Source organism: Ammospiza nelsoni, chromosome 6 (assembly GCF_027579445.1).
Source record: "Ammospiza nelsoni isolate bAmmNel1 chromosome 6, bAmmNel1.pri, whole genome shotgun sequence".
Lineage (NCBI taxonomy): Eukaryota > Metazoa > Chordata > Aves > Passeriformes > Passerellidae > Ammospiza > Ammospiza nelsoni.
The window spans coordinates 35327242-35347907 of NC_080638.1; the positions used below are offsets into that span (position 1 = coordinate 35327242).

At 35.3% G+C, this 20666-nt stretch overlaps 1 protein-coding gene across 2 annotated transcripts in view; it reads left to right on the forward strand.

The window, feature by feature from the left end:
• Window positions 1-20666, forward strand: part of DPH6 (diphthamine biosynthesis 6) — a 184851-nt gene that overhangs the window by 131097 nt on the left and 33088 nt on the right. For both annotated transcript variants that reach the window (XM_059474222.1, XM_059474223.1), the window contains one exon: window positions 17680-18085. In XM_059474222.1, the coding sequence (XP_059330205.1) occupies window positions 17680-18085 (406 nt within the window). The remainder of the gene's footprint in view (window positions 1-17679; window positions 18086-20666) is intronic.

The window sequence follows — 20666 nt, forward strand, 5'->3', positions numbered from 1 at the left end:
GTTGTGTCCTTAGAGCTGGAATCCAGGCCCTGTTCCTCTCTGTCCCTCTGAGTCGCAGTGGCATTGGAAAAGCCATTTGGGGTGACAGAGGCAACAAATCTGGTGCAGGGATCTAAGGTAGTAGTAGACAGGAAAAAATAGTGAGGAGGGAAGGATAAGAAAGCAGCCCCACCAAGGGTTTACTCAAAAGAACACCACCTAAATCACTGAGCTAAAGATCTTTGAATTGACATTTTGAATGTACGCAAGAGAGATTTCCTTTGTTAAAACTTAAAAGGTATTGTAAAAATTGAGATCTAGAGTGAAGAAGCTGAAGTTGGCACTTAATTCCGTAGGTGCATAAAGTTGCACTTTTATTGCTGGAGAAATTAAAATATAGTTAAGGGAAGCAGTGGTCAAAATAAAAAAATAAAAAAGAAACAGAGGCTGCGAAAAATAGCATAAAGACAATTACACAAATGAATAATCAAACTCAAAACATAGGAAGACTTATTGCAATTAACAAATACAAGTGCCAGCCATCATAATCTTTCTTCCACCCTACTTTTAAGTTACATTCCTTCCACAGTTTCTTTGTGAGTGCCAGGAATACTTAGTGACATTCTGATTCATGAGGAGATAAATTGAGGGACCTTCTCTAGCATACCTAATAGCAGTTGTGTGCTAGAACAATTTCAGTCTAATCCAGTAGTTAGCATTTAGGAGGTTTTTGGGCTTTGTGTCTTCTTGGTGCTTTTTTTAAGTGGCCAAAAAAAAAAAAAAGAAAGAAGCTTATAGCATTGCTAAAACTTTCTGGAAGAAGGACTGACAGTTTTCCAATTAAGTCTCATCTTGTGTTTTTCTTTACTTCACATCTTTTAATGACAGTGTCATGTAATATGATGATTTTATAAGCGGTTTTGCTAACTCATTCAGCAGAGTAATCAATAGAAAAAAGTAAGCCAGATGGGTTGTAGTCCATTTGTATTGGGTGGGACAGATGGCATTATTGATAGATGGAAATATTCCAAATAATTATTGTATAATGATATAACAGTGACTGTGCCTGCAAAATTTTATTAATTTACTTTGTGAATGCACTTTATTCAGTAGGGCCTTAGTTGTACCATTTAGACAGCATTCCCAAGATGTTTAGCTGGGAGCTGAGTCTACACCCTAACTTCTCCTTCCCCTACTCATGGGCTTTCTGTGCAGAGACATCCCTGTAGTATTTTGTTAGACTCTTTCAACTGGTGCATTGTACTTCTGCCTATACAAGAGATTCCCCTAGGCTAACTGAGATGGCAAGATCATGATTACATTTTTTTCTACCTCTGAATGCTTGTTTTTTACTTCCTTTTGTTATCCTCACCAATACAAAGAAGAAACATGCAGTGCTGTCTCAAGATTTCAGGCAATCCAGCTTGCTTAACTGCTGTGTTTTCTATTTTTTACATCTCACTAATCTGCGGCAGGGCTTAGTATAGCTAGACTAATAAAATATATAAATCCTGATACTGTGTAATAAATACTCATTTAGACTGTTGTTATTTGGTTGTATATTCCATGGAAAAGTACTGTGAATTAATCCTTTCTGTGAGGTAAAAGCACATTAACTTCCTAGCTGAAAAATTTTTAGGCCATTTGCTGCTTTTGAAATAAATTTGTTTATAAAATGTCTGAATGCTAAAGATTAGTTTCAGTTATTTTGGTTGGATGAAATATATACAAAACTTGGAGGCAGATTTTCCAGAACTCTCTGAAAATCTATCTCTGATTTCTTTGTTATAAAAAGAAAAAAATATAGGGAAATACTTTAGTGTATTTAGCACTCAATATTTTGTTATCAACAGAAAGTTTAAAATTGGTTGTTTGTAAGTGAACCCAAAACATTGGTGAAGGGAGATTTAGAGACAGTGGAAACAGTATATTTTGTTAAGATTAGAAGACCAAGTTGCAGAGAAAGATATTTAATGTAATAGCAAGATGTATTAATAGCACTAAGGTCCTTGTATTTTTTTTCTTAAAATCTGATATTATAGATCAGTTCCCCTCTAGTTATTGTAATAGGCAGCTGCCAATGTATTTTCCATCCTCAGTAATGAAAAATCTACTTGGTGAAATACTTCCTGTGACATAAAAAAATAAATCATTTTCCTTTTATAGCACCACTTCCATTTGGGTATTAGCTGTCTGGTACTCTCCCACCAATAATTTTCCGAGCAAACATTCTGCAAACTTTAAAAGTTCACCAGCCCATCTTCTTCTGACAGAAGCTTTCTCTTTTTTTATGGTGAGAATTCAGGATGAGTGGCTGTGATCCCATGATTGTTTCAAATCCAGCAAAGAGTGCTGCAGTTGACTTTCATTCTGTCAGGAATGCCAGTCAGATTGTTGACAGTGTGTGTCTTAGTAGTGTGTAATGCAGAAGTGATGGAAAAAAGATTCACAGTGTTTTATCTGATATATATTGTGAATGGGTTCCACACTTATTTCAGCACTCGGATAACTTGATGCCAAATTTTAAAATCTAAATTAAAACCTTTTGGACCAGATTTAAAAACTGTTTAGAGTTCAAAAGATGTAAGTACACCCAAACTAGGATTTTTTAAAGTTATGTATTTAAGAGCAGTTATCGAGGGCACTGGGCCCCTTCCAGGGAGCCCCTGCGTCGTACCTTCTTTGGCACTCCTGTAAATATCATTGGTACTTTCCTCTACCTTTCCACTTTGCTTTACAAAAAATGTACAGGTCCCAAGTTATAAACAAGTTAAATCTTGAACAAGAATCTGTCTAGCTACATGCAGTTGTTTCCTGCAGTAATTAGTGTGTTTTCAGGGCAGTCATTTAGAATGGCATCATGCATCTGTAACAGCAGTTTGTGCATTGTTCAGACGTTCCTGTGCTATTTGAAGTATACAGACTGTCATGAATTTAAATAAAATTCATGCATTCTCTAACGCTTTATCCTAAGCACAACAGAAGTAGCTTATGCTCAAATAGTGGAAGTTGAAGATTTTTCTTGCTGCAAAGGATTGGACAAAGGTTTTAGATCCTATTTTGCCCATAGTGAAAATGACTTTAAAACTTAAAGTCGAATATTAAAAACTTTCGCAGATTTCTGTGAGAAAATACATATTTTTTCACCACTCTGAACAGATGTTTCTAAGCCAGTAACATTCAGGTGCAGTTTTTGTCTAACTTATTATATATATTGGTTCATATCTTTATTTAATGCAATTGTTAGATTTCCAAAATTTGTTGTAAATTCTGTGTCCTATAGATAATACTATAAGTAATATTAACTTAATTGGTTTCCTTTTACTAGTTTCTTGAACAAAATAGTCAAAATATGAGTAGTAGAAGTAAACAAGTATTATAAAGGTAAAATGGCAGATTAAAACACTGCTACATTTACATTACAGTAAAGCCTCACATAGGTTAACTAATATGATGTGTAATATCACCAGAAGAAAAATAAATATTTTTGAAAACCATTGATGACAGCCTGTAGTTATACCTATCAGAAATTCAGTAGGAAGAATACGCATGTTACTGTTTCCCCTATTTTGTCCCATCAGCTTCATAACATCTATTTTGCATCTAGATGCTATTTTGAATTTTCCACAGTTTGATATATAAACCCAGGCTTCTTTTATGGCCCATGTTCAGAACACACAGTGCATTAAATTGCACAGTGCTGGTGTGTCTTTCATCTCGTGTCTAGTGTATTTCATTTCCCCTGTGTTCAGATTAGGCAAAGCTTTTCTATTCATTTGAAACAACTGTAATGAGAATATTTAACACAGATCAAATGCAGATAGAAATCCAGAGGTCCTTGGAAACAGTCTGCCATTTGACACTGGGCAACAATGGGAGGTGAAAGGTTTGCCACTTGAACTTTTTCTTAAAAGATCGTAATACTCTATTTGTAACATTAGCAGAGCCTTTAAAATGTTTAAAATTAGTATAGCCAACTAAAAGAACATGACTTTAACTAAAGCCATTTTTAGAAAGGGAATATATGTGTATAAAAATCATGTGATTGAATAATAGTCTAAAGAGAGCACATGAATTTAACTTGTAGAATATAAACAAAAAATATGTACAATAGAAAATAAGAAAGGAGAGCATTTCTTTTGTGATCATTTGTGGAGATATCTACAGATACCATCAAATCCTCAACTGGTATAGGTCAGCATAATTCTGTGATTTCCATGAACTGATTTACACTAGCTTATTTGCCATTTACAGGTAATATATCCATGCATTTGAATGTTGTTTTTCAGGTAGACAGAGTGAAGAAATGCATGTCAGGTTATTCAGGGTGGTAAACAGCCTGGTTCATGCAGGCTGACTGATCTTCCCCTGCAGCAGTTCCCTTATAAGACTGGTTTTGAGTGATTCTTCATCTCCTTTGCTGAAAACATTAATTCTGTTTTGAGCCTGTCACTTCTGTGCTAAGAGTGCAAGAGTGCATATATGCATCCACTGTTTGCTTAGGCCAGAACCTCTGGTCAAAAGTCTGATGTGTGATGACTGTGAAAGCCATTAACAGAGCTGCATCCCTGAAGCAAGTACCTGTTGTCACTGCCCTCATTATAGAGGGAAAAATGGCATTTTGGTCTAAAAGTTATCAAGGTCCAACTTTCACTCAGGAAACTTTCCTATAAAATTGTAGTACAAAGTACGTGTAGGACCCTTTAAATTCCTACAATAAAGGATAGAACTTCAGAATTTCATCACCTTCAAAGATTTTTTGTTCTCCTTTGGATGAGATAATCCTGTTGATCAGGACTGAAAGAAGAGCCATATTACCACCTCAATCTACATAAACAGTCTTGTTAACTACTCCTCCTTCCTGAAACTGTAGTAGGTTAATCTCTTTCAGACCATAAACATCCCTTCCAATTTACTGCTTCCAGCAAGTAGTTTGATATTCAATACTAAGCAGCTACTCCAGATCTTGGTCTTTTCCAGGGAGGATACTTTAGTTTCTCTCATCAATCTTTACTATTTTATTGTATGGTCCAAGGGATCCTACTTAATTTCAGTACTTGATTAGCCTCATTTCTGATTCTGTGTGCTGGTCATAATAATAATTTCATTTCCTCTTCTTCCTCCTCTTCTCTGAAGGATATAACATGGTCTTCAAAATTAATAAAATATCTTAATTTTCTTATTCATAAAAGCCAAAGTAATCCAAAAATTATTTATGCTTTCCTATACTCCACTTTCAAAAAAGCACATAAGATAGTGTGAAAGTGAGCTATCTTATTTTGATATTTTTGCATAGCAAAAAGGACCAGTGCTCCCTGTTCAATGTCCAGTTACATGCATGCGACCTAGCAGCGAATAATCACTTTCAGCTTCCTCCCTGTTTTTATTCAGCTTCATTGATGAAAAATAAAAATGCATCCAGCTGATATGATACCTGTTCACTTCTCATCAGTCCTTTGGATGTTACCATCATAAACACAGGTGATAACACTTGAAATATAACTTTGATTTTATCTTGGACATTATTCAGTGTTAATATTTTGCAGGTCCTTATGCATCTCACTTATAAGCACCTTTGTGGAAACACCCTGGCCATCTTCTGTAGGTGACCAAAATAATTACTTTTGCACATATAGATATATATATATATAAACAAAGGAGCATGTCTGAAAGAGGATAATGTAACTGTTAGCTGAAGAAAATACTAATTGTCGACCATTTTTAATTAAAATGGTGATTTTGGTAAATGATTATTGTAATTTGTCAAATGAGTTGCAGATAGCAACTCTGTAATGCATAGTCTCACAATCTCTCTGTGCATGTTCTGCAGAGCTACGTGGAGGAGACACACACATCTAAAGATTTTTCTCCCTCCCTCCTCTTATATGAGTACATGCATATAGACATTATATATGTGTGTGTGTATATATATACATTACAAGCATATCCATGAATAATTTTCCATGAATTAATATATATTTGTATTTTTTCTTAGTATAACAACTTGTAACAAGGATATATATTAATACATGTCACTTAAAGGCCATTTACTGACAACCTTCCGTTCTAATTTTCTGTTCATGGAGTCATCTGGTTTCAGAAGTGTGATTTAAGATCCCATTAGATATTTCAGTAGTAATCTGCAAGATGTATCTTCATGTTCAGAAGAACAAATTAGCTTTCCATGTAGCTCATTGCAGTGACTGCTGAGAATAGCTACACATTAACTAAAACTTGTCTTAGAACTTGTAGGTTATTGTGAACTTTCTCTCACAGTGAGTCTGGCTGGGGTGGAGTTAATTTTCTTTACACAGCCCCTATAGTAGATTTGTGGCTAACACTGTGTAGATAGCAGACCAGTATTGGCTGTTGCTGGACAGTGCCTGCACAGCATCAAGACTTTCTCTTTCTCCTACTTTACCCAGCAAGAAGGTTGGGGTTTGGCAGAGCTTGGAGGGGACATAGTTGAGACACCAAAGTATTACATTGTTTTATATATCATATAGATTCATGCTTGACAGTAAAAACTGGAGCACGGGTGAGGACTTTTTGGGCAGCTCAGTATAGTGGATTTTAAGAAAGTCCCTGAATTGCCATCATCTGAGTTTGACTTCTGCAACACTGAACTGGGAGAAAACTGGTCCTGCAAAATCCAAGTTCCAAACTGTATGAAGGACATTATTGGTCAATGTAAATGGCTTGAGTTAAAATAAAAGACATGTGAAGCCCTAGTAGTCATATGGTATGCCATTTAGCCAACCTTGTTTTGCAGTCATACCATATTAAAAAATGAAAGTAACTGAGTAGTCTATTGAAAACAATATTTGCCTCAAGAATATTCATATACAAAAGATGGAATGAAAAAAATGTGTTTTCCAGTAAAAATTTGTGTACTAAAAAGCATCACATTCAAAATAAAATTGCTTGCCATAAAGCCAGTCATATCCTAAGCTGCATGAGAAGTGTGGGCAGCAGGTTGAAGGAGGTAATTCTGCTCCTCTCCTCTGCTCTGGTGAGACCCTGCCATGAGGACTGTATCCAGCTCTGGAGTCCTCAGCACAGGAAGGACATGGACTTGTTGAAGCAAGCTCAGAAAAGAGAGGGCTTCAGGGTGACCTAGTTGTAGCCTTCCAGTACCTTGAAAGAACTTACAGGAAAGATGGGGCAAGACTGTTTACATGAGTATGTAGTGACAGGGCAAGAGGAAGTGGCTTCTGATTGGAAGAGAGTGGGTTGAGATTAGATATTAGTAAATAATTATTTAATGTGAGGTTGGTGAGGGACTGGCAAAGGCTCCCCATGGAAATTATGGATGCTCTATCCCTAGAGGTCCCTTCAAGGCCTGGCTGAGCAAACTGCTCTGGTGGAAGGTGTCCCTGCCCATGGCAGGGTGTATGGATCAAGATCCCAACTCAAGCCATTCTGTGATTTTTATGCAATTATTTTCAATTGCACATCTTTATATCATCTTACTAATCAAGGTGGCCACTGAAATGAGGGAGAGCCTGACAGTTGGTGGAAGTTTAGTAGTGCCACCAGAGTTTTGAAATTGTTTTTCTTCTGCCTCCTGCAGCATCAAAATTTTCTTCCTTGCATTCTACAAAATTTAATTATAGGTTTGACAAGAGTAGCTAGTGGTCCTGTATGTGTACAGATGAACAGATGATGTAATTAGAATATGTGAAGTGAAAGCAGATATTTCATTTGAAAATTGGTTCTAGAGCTCATTGTCAAAGTTCAGAAGAAAGCAGACTTTCAAAGAAAAGGTCTTTGCAGTCAGTATCCAAAATTCAAATACTATCATAAAATCTGTTATCCATAATGCCCACCAAGTAGATTTTGACCATTAACTTTGCTCATTTTCTGTCCCATTTGGGTACACACTCGCAGATGATTTTCAACTGAAATCTTTCCGTCTTGAACATCCTTACTTCAGTTCAACTCTTTTTCCTAAGTGCTTATTTTTGACACTACACATGAAGAATAAAAACCCTCAGAGTGACAGTCTGTGATCATGTTTCATGTGGCAGACTTCATTTGCTTTCAGTTTGTATTACTATCAATTTATGACTTTGTTCCTTAAATACTTATCTTTTTTTTTTTCCACATTGTAACTGATATATTGAATGATGTATGTTTGAGAGGTATTTCAAGGATCTTAACTTCAGTCATTAACTGGTTATGTCTTGGCTCAGGAACCTCTAGTTCTTTGAGAGAAAGTTACTATTTTTTAAGCAAATAAAACAGCTTTGCAGTATGTAATTATTTTCTTATCAATTTTACATTTTCATGCCCTTTTGAGCATCTAGCATGCGGTGCTTGAATTTACATTTAGCTCTGCAGGAACTGCTTTAAATATTATTATTAAGAAGGAAGAAATCAAAAATCAAAGTGAATTTTTAGTACAATAGCAAGGTATGGAAAGGTACAATTGCAGCAACAGCAGCCTGGATTAGTGTATAGAACTAACTCACAGCTTGACAGAAAATCCCTGCTGGGGAGGAAATGTAGGGGAACTGGCAGAATTTTGCTACATCTGCTCCCTACTGCTAATAAGCTTTAACCCATTTCATTTTTATTATGCTTGGTGTTTAGATATTTTGCTTCCAAAATTATATCTGTAACTATGAGAACACATAAAAGGAAGCTCGACAGGTAGGGCTGTTTAAAAATTTAAAACTATCAGCAAGGGATGTTAAAGGCCATAATGAGTAAGATGGTTGCCTTCTCAGTGTGGGATTTTAGAGCTCTGGCACTTCAGTGCTGGTAGAAAGGCTGAGCAGAAGTATTGGGTAAAACTGATTTCATAGCTTGAGTGGCTTGTACAGCCAGAAGGCACCATTAGATTATTTATTCTGACCTGTATATCACAGACCATTACATTTCACCCAGAAATTCCCATTTTGAACTCTGTGAGTACACTTGCACTAAAATATATCAGACCTTAGGAGTTCCAAATACTTCATGCCCAAGGGTGAGAATGAAAAGGCTGAGCTTCACATGCAGTGGGAAGAGGGTTTGGCAGGTTGATATGTACACGTGGTAGCATGACAATTTCTGCAGAGTAGGGCAAACAAACAAAGGCTTGTATGGACTTTAAAAAAGTGAAATTCCTTCCTTGACCCCTTTGAATTAGGGAAAAAAGGCATAGGCATTCATATTGTATCAGAGCACTTGTATCAGAGTTCTGCTGAAACCTTAAGCAATTCTCTAAAATAAAATAAAAATTAAAAAATTAAACCTCTACTCTCTAAATCAGCTATAATAAACAAAAGTTAAGACTTTATCTGTCTCATGAGACATCAGGGGAAGTAATTAAGAGGGAAAATCAGAGTCATGTCCATTTTAAAAATTATTAATAATTGTCTAATTCTGCATTTCAGGTATTTTTACCCCTTTGGTAGCCCTGCTGGCAGTCCTGTGCTTCTCAGTTTCTCAGTCCAGACACTTCCACTGCAGTACTTTGAACATGCTTTTATCTCAATAATCAGTGCTATAACTAATGTCTGTGTCTATAAAAGATGAGGAAATGGTATTGTATATTTTCCATTTGATATTATCACATGCTTACCATACCTGATTATAAATTTTAAAGTCTTTCTTTTACTTTGATTGTGGCATGATTGTCAAATACAGTTATGAAATGTATTTTGAGGAGAGATTGAAATGTATAAAATTCATTGAGTGGTTGAAAACTTGATGTCTGTGGGGCTGATGAGACTGTGCTTTTAGATAATGGATTAGAACAAGATTTTGATACTTACCTGAGGAATGATGCAAAAATGGAAGTCTCAGTCTTCCAGTAGGAGATGCTTCCCCATTACTGTGCTTGCAGAAGCCCGTGTCTGTTTTTCAGCAGGCCAGTTTACATTTTCTGTTTTTCTTTCAATTTATTGCAACAAGAAATTATTTGAGCTTCCTTCGCAAGAAAAGTTCCAGGTGGATGAGTCCAGAAAACAGAGGTGTTAGCCTAGTTATTGCAGACTCTGTGTACATTTTTCAGGCTTTCAACTGTTTATTTGTTCTAGAGACTTGTTCAAAGCTGATTATGTCTTCATAGAAATGTGATACTGATTGCTCTTGTTTTGATCCTGTCAGAGCTTCTCAGTTTCTGAAATAAAAGGATGAAAACACAGTGATCCAACAATAGAAAAGAGAAACAAAATTAACAAGCAAATGATATCCTTCTGTACTAAATATAATCAAAAGAGAGCTTGTAAGGTTATGTCTTAAATTTCAACAGAACCCTTTTTTCTATCAACAGAAATGATGAAAATTTATACCACTTCTTGGCCTCTGTTGACAATCATGGTAAAAGATAGAATAGCAAGTTGTTAAATTATTCTGTTTGAGCAATATAAGCTATAGATCACGTAAAGTTATTGAACTGGTTTCTTATGAACTCTCTATTTTCATGAGTTCTATATTTGCTTTGCTTTTTTATGTAATACTTACCTATTCTTCCAGTGGCACTATTCAGAGACCATTCATCATGAAATTTTTGATTCTTCAAGGATTTCAATATATCCTTTATGCACCAGAAAGCTGTCTCAACTTATAAATCAAATTTACTGTATGGGATTTGGACCCTCAGAGTGTTGTTACTTAATTTTTCTGGTAGTTTCTTCTGACATACTTGGTTGACTACCATAAAATTTTAGCCCATCACCTTGTCTATTCCTATTAGTAGCCATCAATGTATTGTAGAAATTTCAAATTTTCTTTACTCCCACTAAAATAACTTGGGATATGGTCATTTCATCCTCCTGCAAAATGCATCTCTGAGAAAAGTTAAGCTCTTATGCTTGGCATGTTAATTGCTGACCATTTCATATCTAATTATTAATTCTGCATCATTACTATAGCTACATGCAGATTTTTTTTCAAAACTATTAAGTTGAAAATTTAATTTGTATTTTTCTCTAATATGCACAGGCAGAATTATAATCATTATATCAAAAGAACACATTAATTAGAAATCCATTCAAATTACAAAAATTGATTGAATGCACCCTGAGAAATAGTACTACCTCTAAATTTCTGTACTCATGTTTGTTCCCCTGTATCTGTTTTTCCTTTTTCATGTTTCTGTTTTCTAAAGATAGCTAAAGGCTGCATAAAAAAGAAATTACTCTCAAAAATGTGCTATCAGATGCTGCTACAAAAAATAAAGAACTACTTGGTTTGCTCTAAATTTTCCATGGCTCAGTAACAACCAAAGTAAGTCCAGGTTCAGTTTCACATCTGACATTGTACAAAATAATTTCTACATGACTCAACGGTTACTGAACTACCTCCAGCTTTGTCCAACATGTTGAGGAGGATTTAGAGAGGACTAAAATTTCTGAAGAACTTGTTTCTTTTTATATTTACCGTATTTATTCTATGACAAATATTCAGTTTATAAGACTTCGTTTTTAGTCTGACAGTTTTGTGATAATGTCTTTTTGACATACACCAAATAATTTGTTTTATTTCAGAAAGAAATACTAAATGTCTGACTTTCTCATTTTTGTAAGCTTTCCAAAAGGAACATTCTTAGCAATTTTATTGTTATAAAACACTGTGGTATTCATTATTTGAATTCAGATGTGTTATACCAGGAATGCATGTGGCCTATTTATTAGACAAACTAGGATGTTGAAAAGAATTGCTTCTATCCTACTTTCCTTAGGAACTGACATTTTTATTCTTATGCAGTTTTCCTTGTGGAATCTTTACTTTTTAAAGTCATAAACCTATTGTTGTAAGAGACTCTAGCAAAGCTTCAACTGGATCTCAAGAGTTTGATGCACTCTGTTTCATGCAGGCAGTGTAAAAGAAATTTTAAATGTATTATTTAAAGGCACGTTAATCTTGCCACTGTAATGGTGTAATAATGCATACCATATAAGGTTTTCATATACTCAGCTTCTAAAAGTAACATCACAGTATCTTTCTTTTTGTTCTCCAAGTCACTTCTTTGTAGAGATAGCAATTATGCATTCATCTCTGCCTCTTATAGCCTGATTCCATATTCAGCTGAGAGATAGATAGTCCTTAGTCCTTACTAACACAACAGAAAGAATATTTCTCATTTGGAACAAAGGGAGGATAGTCAAGCAAATTTATCTAATAAACGTTAAAGGCCAAAGTTTGTGCCTTTTCAGTTTAATTAAGCAAAACAGTTAAATACTTATACAATGGACTGAAGATAGGTTTGTCTTTAACTCATTATTCCTTTGTTTTCATTGCAATTTAATAGTTCTGCCTTGGATTTTTTTTTGTATTACAAGAAAGAAAACCACTCTATTTATAAGGCTAGCACCTTTAAAACAAAACTCTGTGTTTTGTTTTAAACAACCCTAACAACCCTTACTGCCAAGTGTTTTTCATTTAACTCTTCTCATTCTACTGGATTCTGGTTTGATTTGTAGCAGTATTGTAAATGCATCAGGCCTTCATTAGCATGAGAGTATTTTGTGGCTCTCTGAATATGGACAATGAAAATTGGGTGAATCTTTACCAAGAACTGAGTCACAGGAAATGCAAGGATTTGGTGATACTGTGAACCAATGTGATAATTTCTTGTATCAGTGTAATACTCAGGAGAGTATTATGCATGCAGCAGTTCAGATAACACTTTTGTACTTATGTAGGGTTAATTACAAGTTTAGAAACCCACTGACAACCTTTGCTTCTTGGGATATGAAAGAGCTATTTCTGAAGTAAACATATTGATAAATGGGTTAGCTAAGGAAGGTTTCTACCAAGCTGCCTTTTCACTTCGGTTTAGGCACAAATACAAAGTCCAGAAAGTTCCTATTCTCATTTCTCATTATTAAATACTTTACTGAACTGTATGTTCCTTAATAACTGTAGTACTGTGGCCTTCAATGAGTATTCAGTCAAGCCTTTTGACCCTTTCTATTTCTAGCCAAACATCCTTACACTCTGGCAGATTTGGATTGAGCATCCATCACAGAACTGCTTTAGAGGGGTTAACACAGAGCAGTCTGGCTGGGTGGCTCCAGTGTGAGGCAGCTCCAAACCCTGTTCCTGGGGCAGGTGCCTAAAGCAGACAAACCTCCTGCTTGGCACTGGCTGGGACTGTAGTGTTTTAGGTGTCCATGCTGTCTCTGTCAGTTAAGGCAGAAATGAAGATATGTATGTCCCCCTAAAAGTAGCGTGACAGTTCTGTATGCGATTCTCCTTTTTGAAAAAGAAGAGTAACATTTCTTCCCGCAGAAGGAGTAACCACATTGAACTCTCACTTCTTCCAGCCCAGTATTCTGGTGCCAGTACCTCTGCTGAAGAAGCTTAAGCTCTCAAAGCTGTTTCCTGCATTCATCTACTTGACTCAGTGTCCACAATTCATCTATAAAATTAGTCTGGAATATCACAGATGAACATAAAATTCCTTTAGAATCATGGAAATGTTGGAAGGGACTAATTGACTAATTGTGAAAAATCTGTGAGTCCAAACAAGAAATCCCAGTTACCAAACACGCTTCTATTATCAGCATACATGCTTATTTAAGAATGTAACAATAACATCATGGTGTAGACTTTGCTTGGTATTTTGACTCCAAACAGCAGCCCTAAGCAGAAGTGAATAGTAAAACCAGTAAAAGCATAAATCTGCTCTAATACTCTCCTAACCTCAAACTATTTAAATTAATATTTAAATTGATCAAATAAATTTTTTATATAAAACATAAGCTTTCTATAAATTAGTAACATATAAATTGAAAATAATCCAGGAATTTTATTATATCTCTTTTATAACACCCACTGAATCTGTGTTCTAAGAACTTGTTCAGGCTCCCCTTGAATCCCTGTAAAGTTCTTGCAACCAGGGCATTCTCCATCAAGGAATTGTAGGTGTCACCACCATTGTTCATTTTGAAACCATGCTCTTACTAATGTCATTTGATGGTCCATAGCTTTTAGTACAGAAAGACAAGTGTGCAAAATCAGTTCTTATCCCTATCCACTCTTTTTATGTCATGTATGACTTTATAAGCCTCTGTCTTCTCATTAAGAAGGCTGCAGAACATTTCCAATCAGACCCTCCAGAGCTTTTGATCATACTTATCCTCCTCTGAATATATTTTGGATCTAGGACATCCTTTTTCAGCTGAGACATCCAGAGCTGTTTATCTTACTCAAGATGTTGGTGAATTCTGTATTTTTACAGAGGCACAAAGTTACCCACATTGTTTTCTTTCCTTACTTGTTTTATTAACTGTTGTCAGCTTCTGTAATTCTTTATTAACCAGTCCATGAAGACTTTCCAAGATGTCCCTTAGCTTAGCATGGCAGTTTTCTCAGTGTTTACAGTAGAAGTAAAGAGTCAGTTTCTCAGTCATCCTTAAATGTACTCTGTACCTTTGGTTTCTCCAGTGAGTTATAGAAACATGTATTGTATTTCTAGAAGAGTATTTGTATTTTCTTCAAGGTGGGAAAATTCCTTTGTTGAGTTATGGGGGTTTTGTAAAGCAATGTCTTAAAAAATGTTTGTAGTCCTTCTCTGGATATGGCATGATATAGATAAAATGCATATATGGAATGATATAGATACAATGCATATATTTAGAAAAATCTGCCCTTTGGCTTCCTTTTTCATATTTTCTGGATCTCAGCCTTTTACATCTTTGATAAATTAACCAGCAAATCATCCTCTTGGCAAAGGGAAGACATTATGAAACATGTTTTGAGGACAGTCTAATGTGAGATTCAGTTGGAGCTAAATCACTTGTCTTATCAAATCTTTGTCCAAGATTTTGGGATCTACCATTTCCTAGCATGACAGAATTGGAATTCTGTCATAGTGTGGTCTCTGAGATGATCCAGACTACGTTTATTCCTGAAAAAAGTCATTGTAGAAGCATTTCTTTTCAGAGAGTGTCTCCTGCACGTGGAACAGATGTTACCTGCTGTCCTTCTCCAGCCCTCTTTAAATCAGATCATGTAAAAGTATAGCACGTAATTAGAATCTTTCCCCATATAATCTCAGCAGTCAGCCATTGAACCTCTAAATCTCCTTATTTTCCCCTGTGACATTCAAATTTCTCTTAGTGCAGACCTACCTTGTAGTATTTGTTTCTTGAAATGATTAAATCCAATGGAAAGGCTAACAAGTGGAAATTAGAACACACTTTTCCCATGAAATGAAAATAATTTGAAAACTTATCGCTAGAAAAAAAGGGTTAAAAGGCAAATATCTTTAGATGACTACTACACCTACAGATTAATGAAATTCATAAAGACTTGAAAAATTTGGGTAATGCATACTTTTAAGGATTCACTGCTTTCAACAGTGTTTGCCCCAATAGATTTCAATTCTTTCAATAAAAATTTTAGAGCTTCCCGAGAATTATTTGATAGTTCTTTTTCAAAAATTATAATGCAAGCTATATGCTCTTTTTCCTCATTTTTTTCTGATCAGGACTTGAAGCTGTAGAACAAAGACTAGCCCAAAACCTGTGCTCCTTTATAGAACAGTCTAACAGTATCCTTGGGGAAGAACTGTAAAAACAAGTTTTTACTCAAAGTACTACAGCTGTCTGCCAGAAGTGATAAATCTCATTGATGAGAGTGTAGAATCAATTGTAAAAACAATTTAGCCAACAAAATAATTCATCTTTGTTATCACTCTTAATACTTATTTTTACTGTTTTAGCATCATATAATTTCTCAGCAGACCTTATGTAATCATCTTCATTTATTAGATAGGCTAGATATTCAGTCATAAAGATATTTAGTTCTTTAAGAAAATTGTACATTTCTGAAAGGTAAATCTTAAGTGCATATCCAAGTATAACACAAATGTCAGTGATTTCTTGAAAATAACTCAGAAGAGGTCACTGTTAAAAGTATTTCTATATGATTCTGTAGCCACTGTTGAAAAATTATTAGTCCCCAATAACTCTGTAATTTCTGCTTTGTGCAAACTCTAAAGTTAAAGGTTATGAGTGTTACGGTTCCATGCAGGTGCACCATGAGTAGTTTTTCACACAGAATGATTCTCATTTGTTAAATTTGGAAATGTACTTTCTTCTGGCCTTAATTTTCATGTAGTTCTTCATATTCTAAATGACAGCTGAAGGCAAGCAGAAATAGCAAGTAATTGATTTAACAACCTAAGACAAGTACAGGGAAGTAGAAAAGTTTGTCTTAGTGCTTGATGTGACCTGAGAGAGCTTCTTTAGACTGTTTTTTTCTAACCAGTACCTCAGCACCTTGGGCCAGCAAAATGGCCTTTAAGCCTGAATGAGCATGACTTTTTTTTTTCCTCAGTGCAAAGCTCCAGTATTTCATCTTTTCAAACTGTTTTACAGCACTCAGAGCAGAATTATATTGACAAGGTTAGAATTCATCTCCTAGAGGAGAATATTGTGCTCCTGTTAAGTGCTAATATAACATTTATGTGTAGCTACCTTAATAACAGCCCCGGCCAGCCTAATGAAAGTACTGAAAGCAAACAGTACTCTGTGAGATTTTATTATGACTGAAGTGATTGCAATTTGAAGCAAATTGTCCCTATTTCTGTTACAATATCAAAACCAGAAATGCTAAAGCAATTGCTACATGTTTGGGATAGAATTGCACTCCACTATCGTTAATATAGAAGTAAGTGCATTTTTCATGTAAACAGCTCACAAGGGTCAAGAATCAAAGATATTCTGTGCAAAACTCTTGTCAATAACTTTGTGAGTGAATTTTGAAATAAAGTGCCTGGAACAGGTCATTATTTCTTCCACTCAAAGTTGAGCGCAAGTGGTTGAAAATTGAGCTTGTGAATTGAAGGTACTGCGAGTTATATGGCCTTATCAACTTCAGAAAAAATGACAGGTTTGCCTTGTTATTATTTTTCCTTTCAGAGGTCAGGCAATGGACAATATTAACAGTATGTACTGGAATGTAAGCAAACTGGTATATAAAAAAAGTTATCTGTGTACAGAAGATGGTATAAGACACTAATATTAAAAATTGCTAATATACTGTCTCTTCATAAAAATTGAGGGAAAAGTAAGGAAAAAAGTAATCCACTGGTCAAAAAATTTCAGATGCTCAGGTATTTGAAAGCTATTTAAAACCATCAAAAGAAAAGAAACTCAGTTACTCAGATGTAGCTGATCAAGTTATCTAATAAGACATGCTGGTTGATGTGAAAACAATTTAAATATACATTCTCAATGAGCTCTGCTATTTAAAAGCCATATTCTATCTTCTAAGAGGGTTTGATCAGGGCAATTCTGCTGTTTAGAACTATCTGAACTATATTTTTGCTGTATCTGAACTGAATCTTTCATACTCCAATTTTTAAAACAAAACTTATTTAATTTACTGATTCATTTCTGTAGTTTTGGTAGATCCTACCATTTTTTTATTCTTCAAAAACCTTTGGTACAAACAAAGGTCACCATATGCAAAAAGATCCCTCTTGACTGCAGAATGAGTGCAAAATAAATTATGATCAGTTGGTTTTTTTTTAATGGTACAGGAATAGTAATGGTTTGAAATTACGAAGATGAGGAGATACTATCAGATAAATTCATAATAGCTCAAGATGACTTTTCAATAAGGAAATTTGAGGGGAGAAGCAATTTCCATGAAAAAACTGTACTGCATATACTTTTTTAATATTTATCTGAATATGAGCTGCATTGATTTCTACAACTCTGTGATATGGACAATATTTTGCTTATCTTTTAGGTTGAAGATTCGGAGATGTATCATGATGAAACTGCAGTATGTGGGTTGCTTGCTGTGGTTGTAATCTCTCACCTACCCAGAGATGCTGCCATTGAATGGCATGTTGTTGCAGTAGTTGATGATCCACTCCAAAGAAAACATTTTGCAATGAAGATGTTGTCAGAGGGCTTCCAAATTGAGTGTGAATCTGTGGAGTCTAGTTCTGCATCTTGTGCATCAATTTCAGTACGCCTGAGCTTGATTTCCTCATCTACTTCTCACCTTGATTTAGATGGACCTCTTCATGACTTAGCTGCTATGTTTAAACAAGCTGTTGACAAACTTTCAGAAGACTGCAGTGCCAGTCCTTTGTCCTTCAGAGCTTTCTTCAAGGAGCAAGTCTTTGATGCTGAAACACTGCAAAAAGGTAAGACTTACCATGACAGAAAGCAGGTGTAATACTAACGTACTTCTTGTTTACTTCTACATCAAATTTCATAGGAAGAGAAAAAATTTTATAAGAGTGTTTCAAGGATAGGTGGCCAAGAAGGCCAGTGGCATCCTGGCCTGCATCAGCATTAGTGTGGCCAACAGGGCCAGGACAGTGATTTTCCTCCTGTACTCAGCACTGGTGAGACCACACCTCAAATCCCGTGTTCAGTTTTGGGGCCCTCACTGCAAATGAGACATTGAAGTGCTGGAGCATGTCTAGAGAAGGACAACAGAGCTGGTGAAGGGTCTAGAGAGTAAGTTATTTGAGGACAGGGTGAGGGAACTGGGGAGTTTTAGCCTGGGGAAAAAGAGGCTCAGAAGAGACCCCTTTGGCCTCTACAACTGCCTGAAAGGAGCTCGTAGCCAGCTGGGGGCTGGGCTCTTCTCCCGAGTAACAAGTGACAGAACAAGAGGAAAGAGCCTCAAGCTGCTCTATGGGAGGCTGAGCTTGAATATTAGGAATAATTTCTTCATCACAAGGGTTATCAAGCATTGGAACAGGCTGCCCAGGAAAGTGGTGGTCACCACCGCTGGAGGTATTTGAAAGGTGTGTAGTAGACTTTGTACTTAGTGGTAAACCTGGCAGTGTTAGATTTACGGCGGGACTCAAGGATCTTGGAAGCCTTTTCCAACTGAAATAATTCTACAGTTCTACAATGATGATATATTTTTTCCTTTTGCTGGGTACCAGGTGTGTTTCTCATATTGAAAGGCTCTGTTCTTGAACTTCCTGAAGTCCAAACAGCGTGAAGTCCTGGATTACTTTTGTTCTAATCTCACATCTGATTTTGAGTGGGAGGTTGGATTATACAATTTTGCTATAATCTAAGTTATCCTGTATTCCATGCAAGAGAAATCCAGCCACCTTAGAATTCAGTGTAGGGAGAATAAATCTTTTGCTCAAAAGTGTTTGAACGGTTGTGCATTTCATGGCTTCTTTTTGTCACAGAGTGGAACCATGTTCAAATAACCAATTTCTTCTAGCAGGAACTCTTTTGAGAATGATGAAATATTAATGTTTTAAAGTAAGGACATGGTATTGTATCCTCTGAATAGAGGGCATCTGGGTTTAAACCTGGACTGATTTCTAACTTACTTAAATAGAACCTGCTATCCAAAAAAATTTGTTGGGTTTTCCCCCAGTGTTTATTTTCTCAGAATCTCATTCCCTTACCAAATAAAGAGAAAACAGAGCAATAAATGTAATACTAAAATTACAATTTATTTCTTATGTTGCAGATGTGCATTTTGAGCTATGCTCTATTTGGGACAGCTAACATTTTGCAACAGCACAAAAGCTTATTTTATCTGCTAGATCTATAAAACTGGCAGACCATACTTGTATCGAAATCAGTAAGAACTTTGTTATCAATTTGGGAAGAAACAAAATCAGATCCTTAGTCTATATTTATCTCAAACATGCATGCACTTTAAAAATCCTTGCAGACCACAACTGATCCATATTAATTAGCTGACATAAATGTTAGCCCTCAAATATTCTACTGTCCTATTTTTTTTTTCTTAACCTGCAGCAGTTTTTGAAGAAAATTCAACTTGACATTGTTTAATAGATTTAAAGTACAGGAATTGAAATCTATAAAAATGTGGCATAGAATAAGCATATTTAATCCAGGAAGCAAAGAATGAACATATAGTCTGACAGAATGTTGTTGTTTTTACTACATCTTGTTTAAGAGCTAAAAGGAAACCTGATAAAACATGTTTCTGGCATGGGATTAACATTACTGTTTCGCCTGCTTTCTTTCTGATATTTCTCAGACCATAGAATAATTACTTCCAAAAAAATTTCATTTGCTTTATAAAATATATTTCTCAATATAATTTATTAATTGTGAGCATAAAAATTTGATTCAGTTCCATTCATTTTATACTACCAATAGCATAGACATTGAAAGATTTGTGTGATTGTCATATGTTCATTCTAGTTGCGTTCAGATCTCTGCACTGTCATAATAATTCCTGTCATTATACAAATTTTATTATTATCCCCACTGGTAAGAAATACATGCTTGCAAATCTGTAGAATATACAGAATACATTAACTTTACAAGGAGCACTAATTCACTGATGAAGAATTTAAAAATAAAATTTTGCTTCTTAGGAAAAATTTCTAGAAAGTTCATGCAATGGAAGAATAACCATGATGTATATTCAAAAATAATTTCTCAAATTAAAGCAGTTGTTGCTGAAGTATGTCTTGCTGATAATTTCTATCTGAGAGGATACTATTTTTTATATATATATTTTTAATATATATATATATATATATATACACACACATACACTTTTTCTGATTCAAAATCTGAAGTCTAATTATTAAGATATTGTTAAGACACAGGACATATTCAAGTATACTGGTAGTATGTGTTCTTGGAGCTTTGTCCAGTGAAGCATCAGCTTTCAAAACAATGAAGCCTATTAGTGAACAATGTCCTTGACTGTCTTTTGCACTAGTAGTATAATTCTACTTCTCATAATTCAAAATATCCTCACAA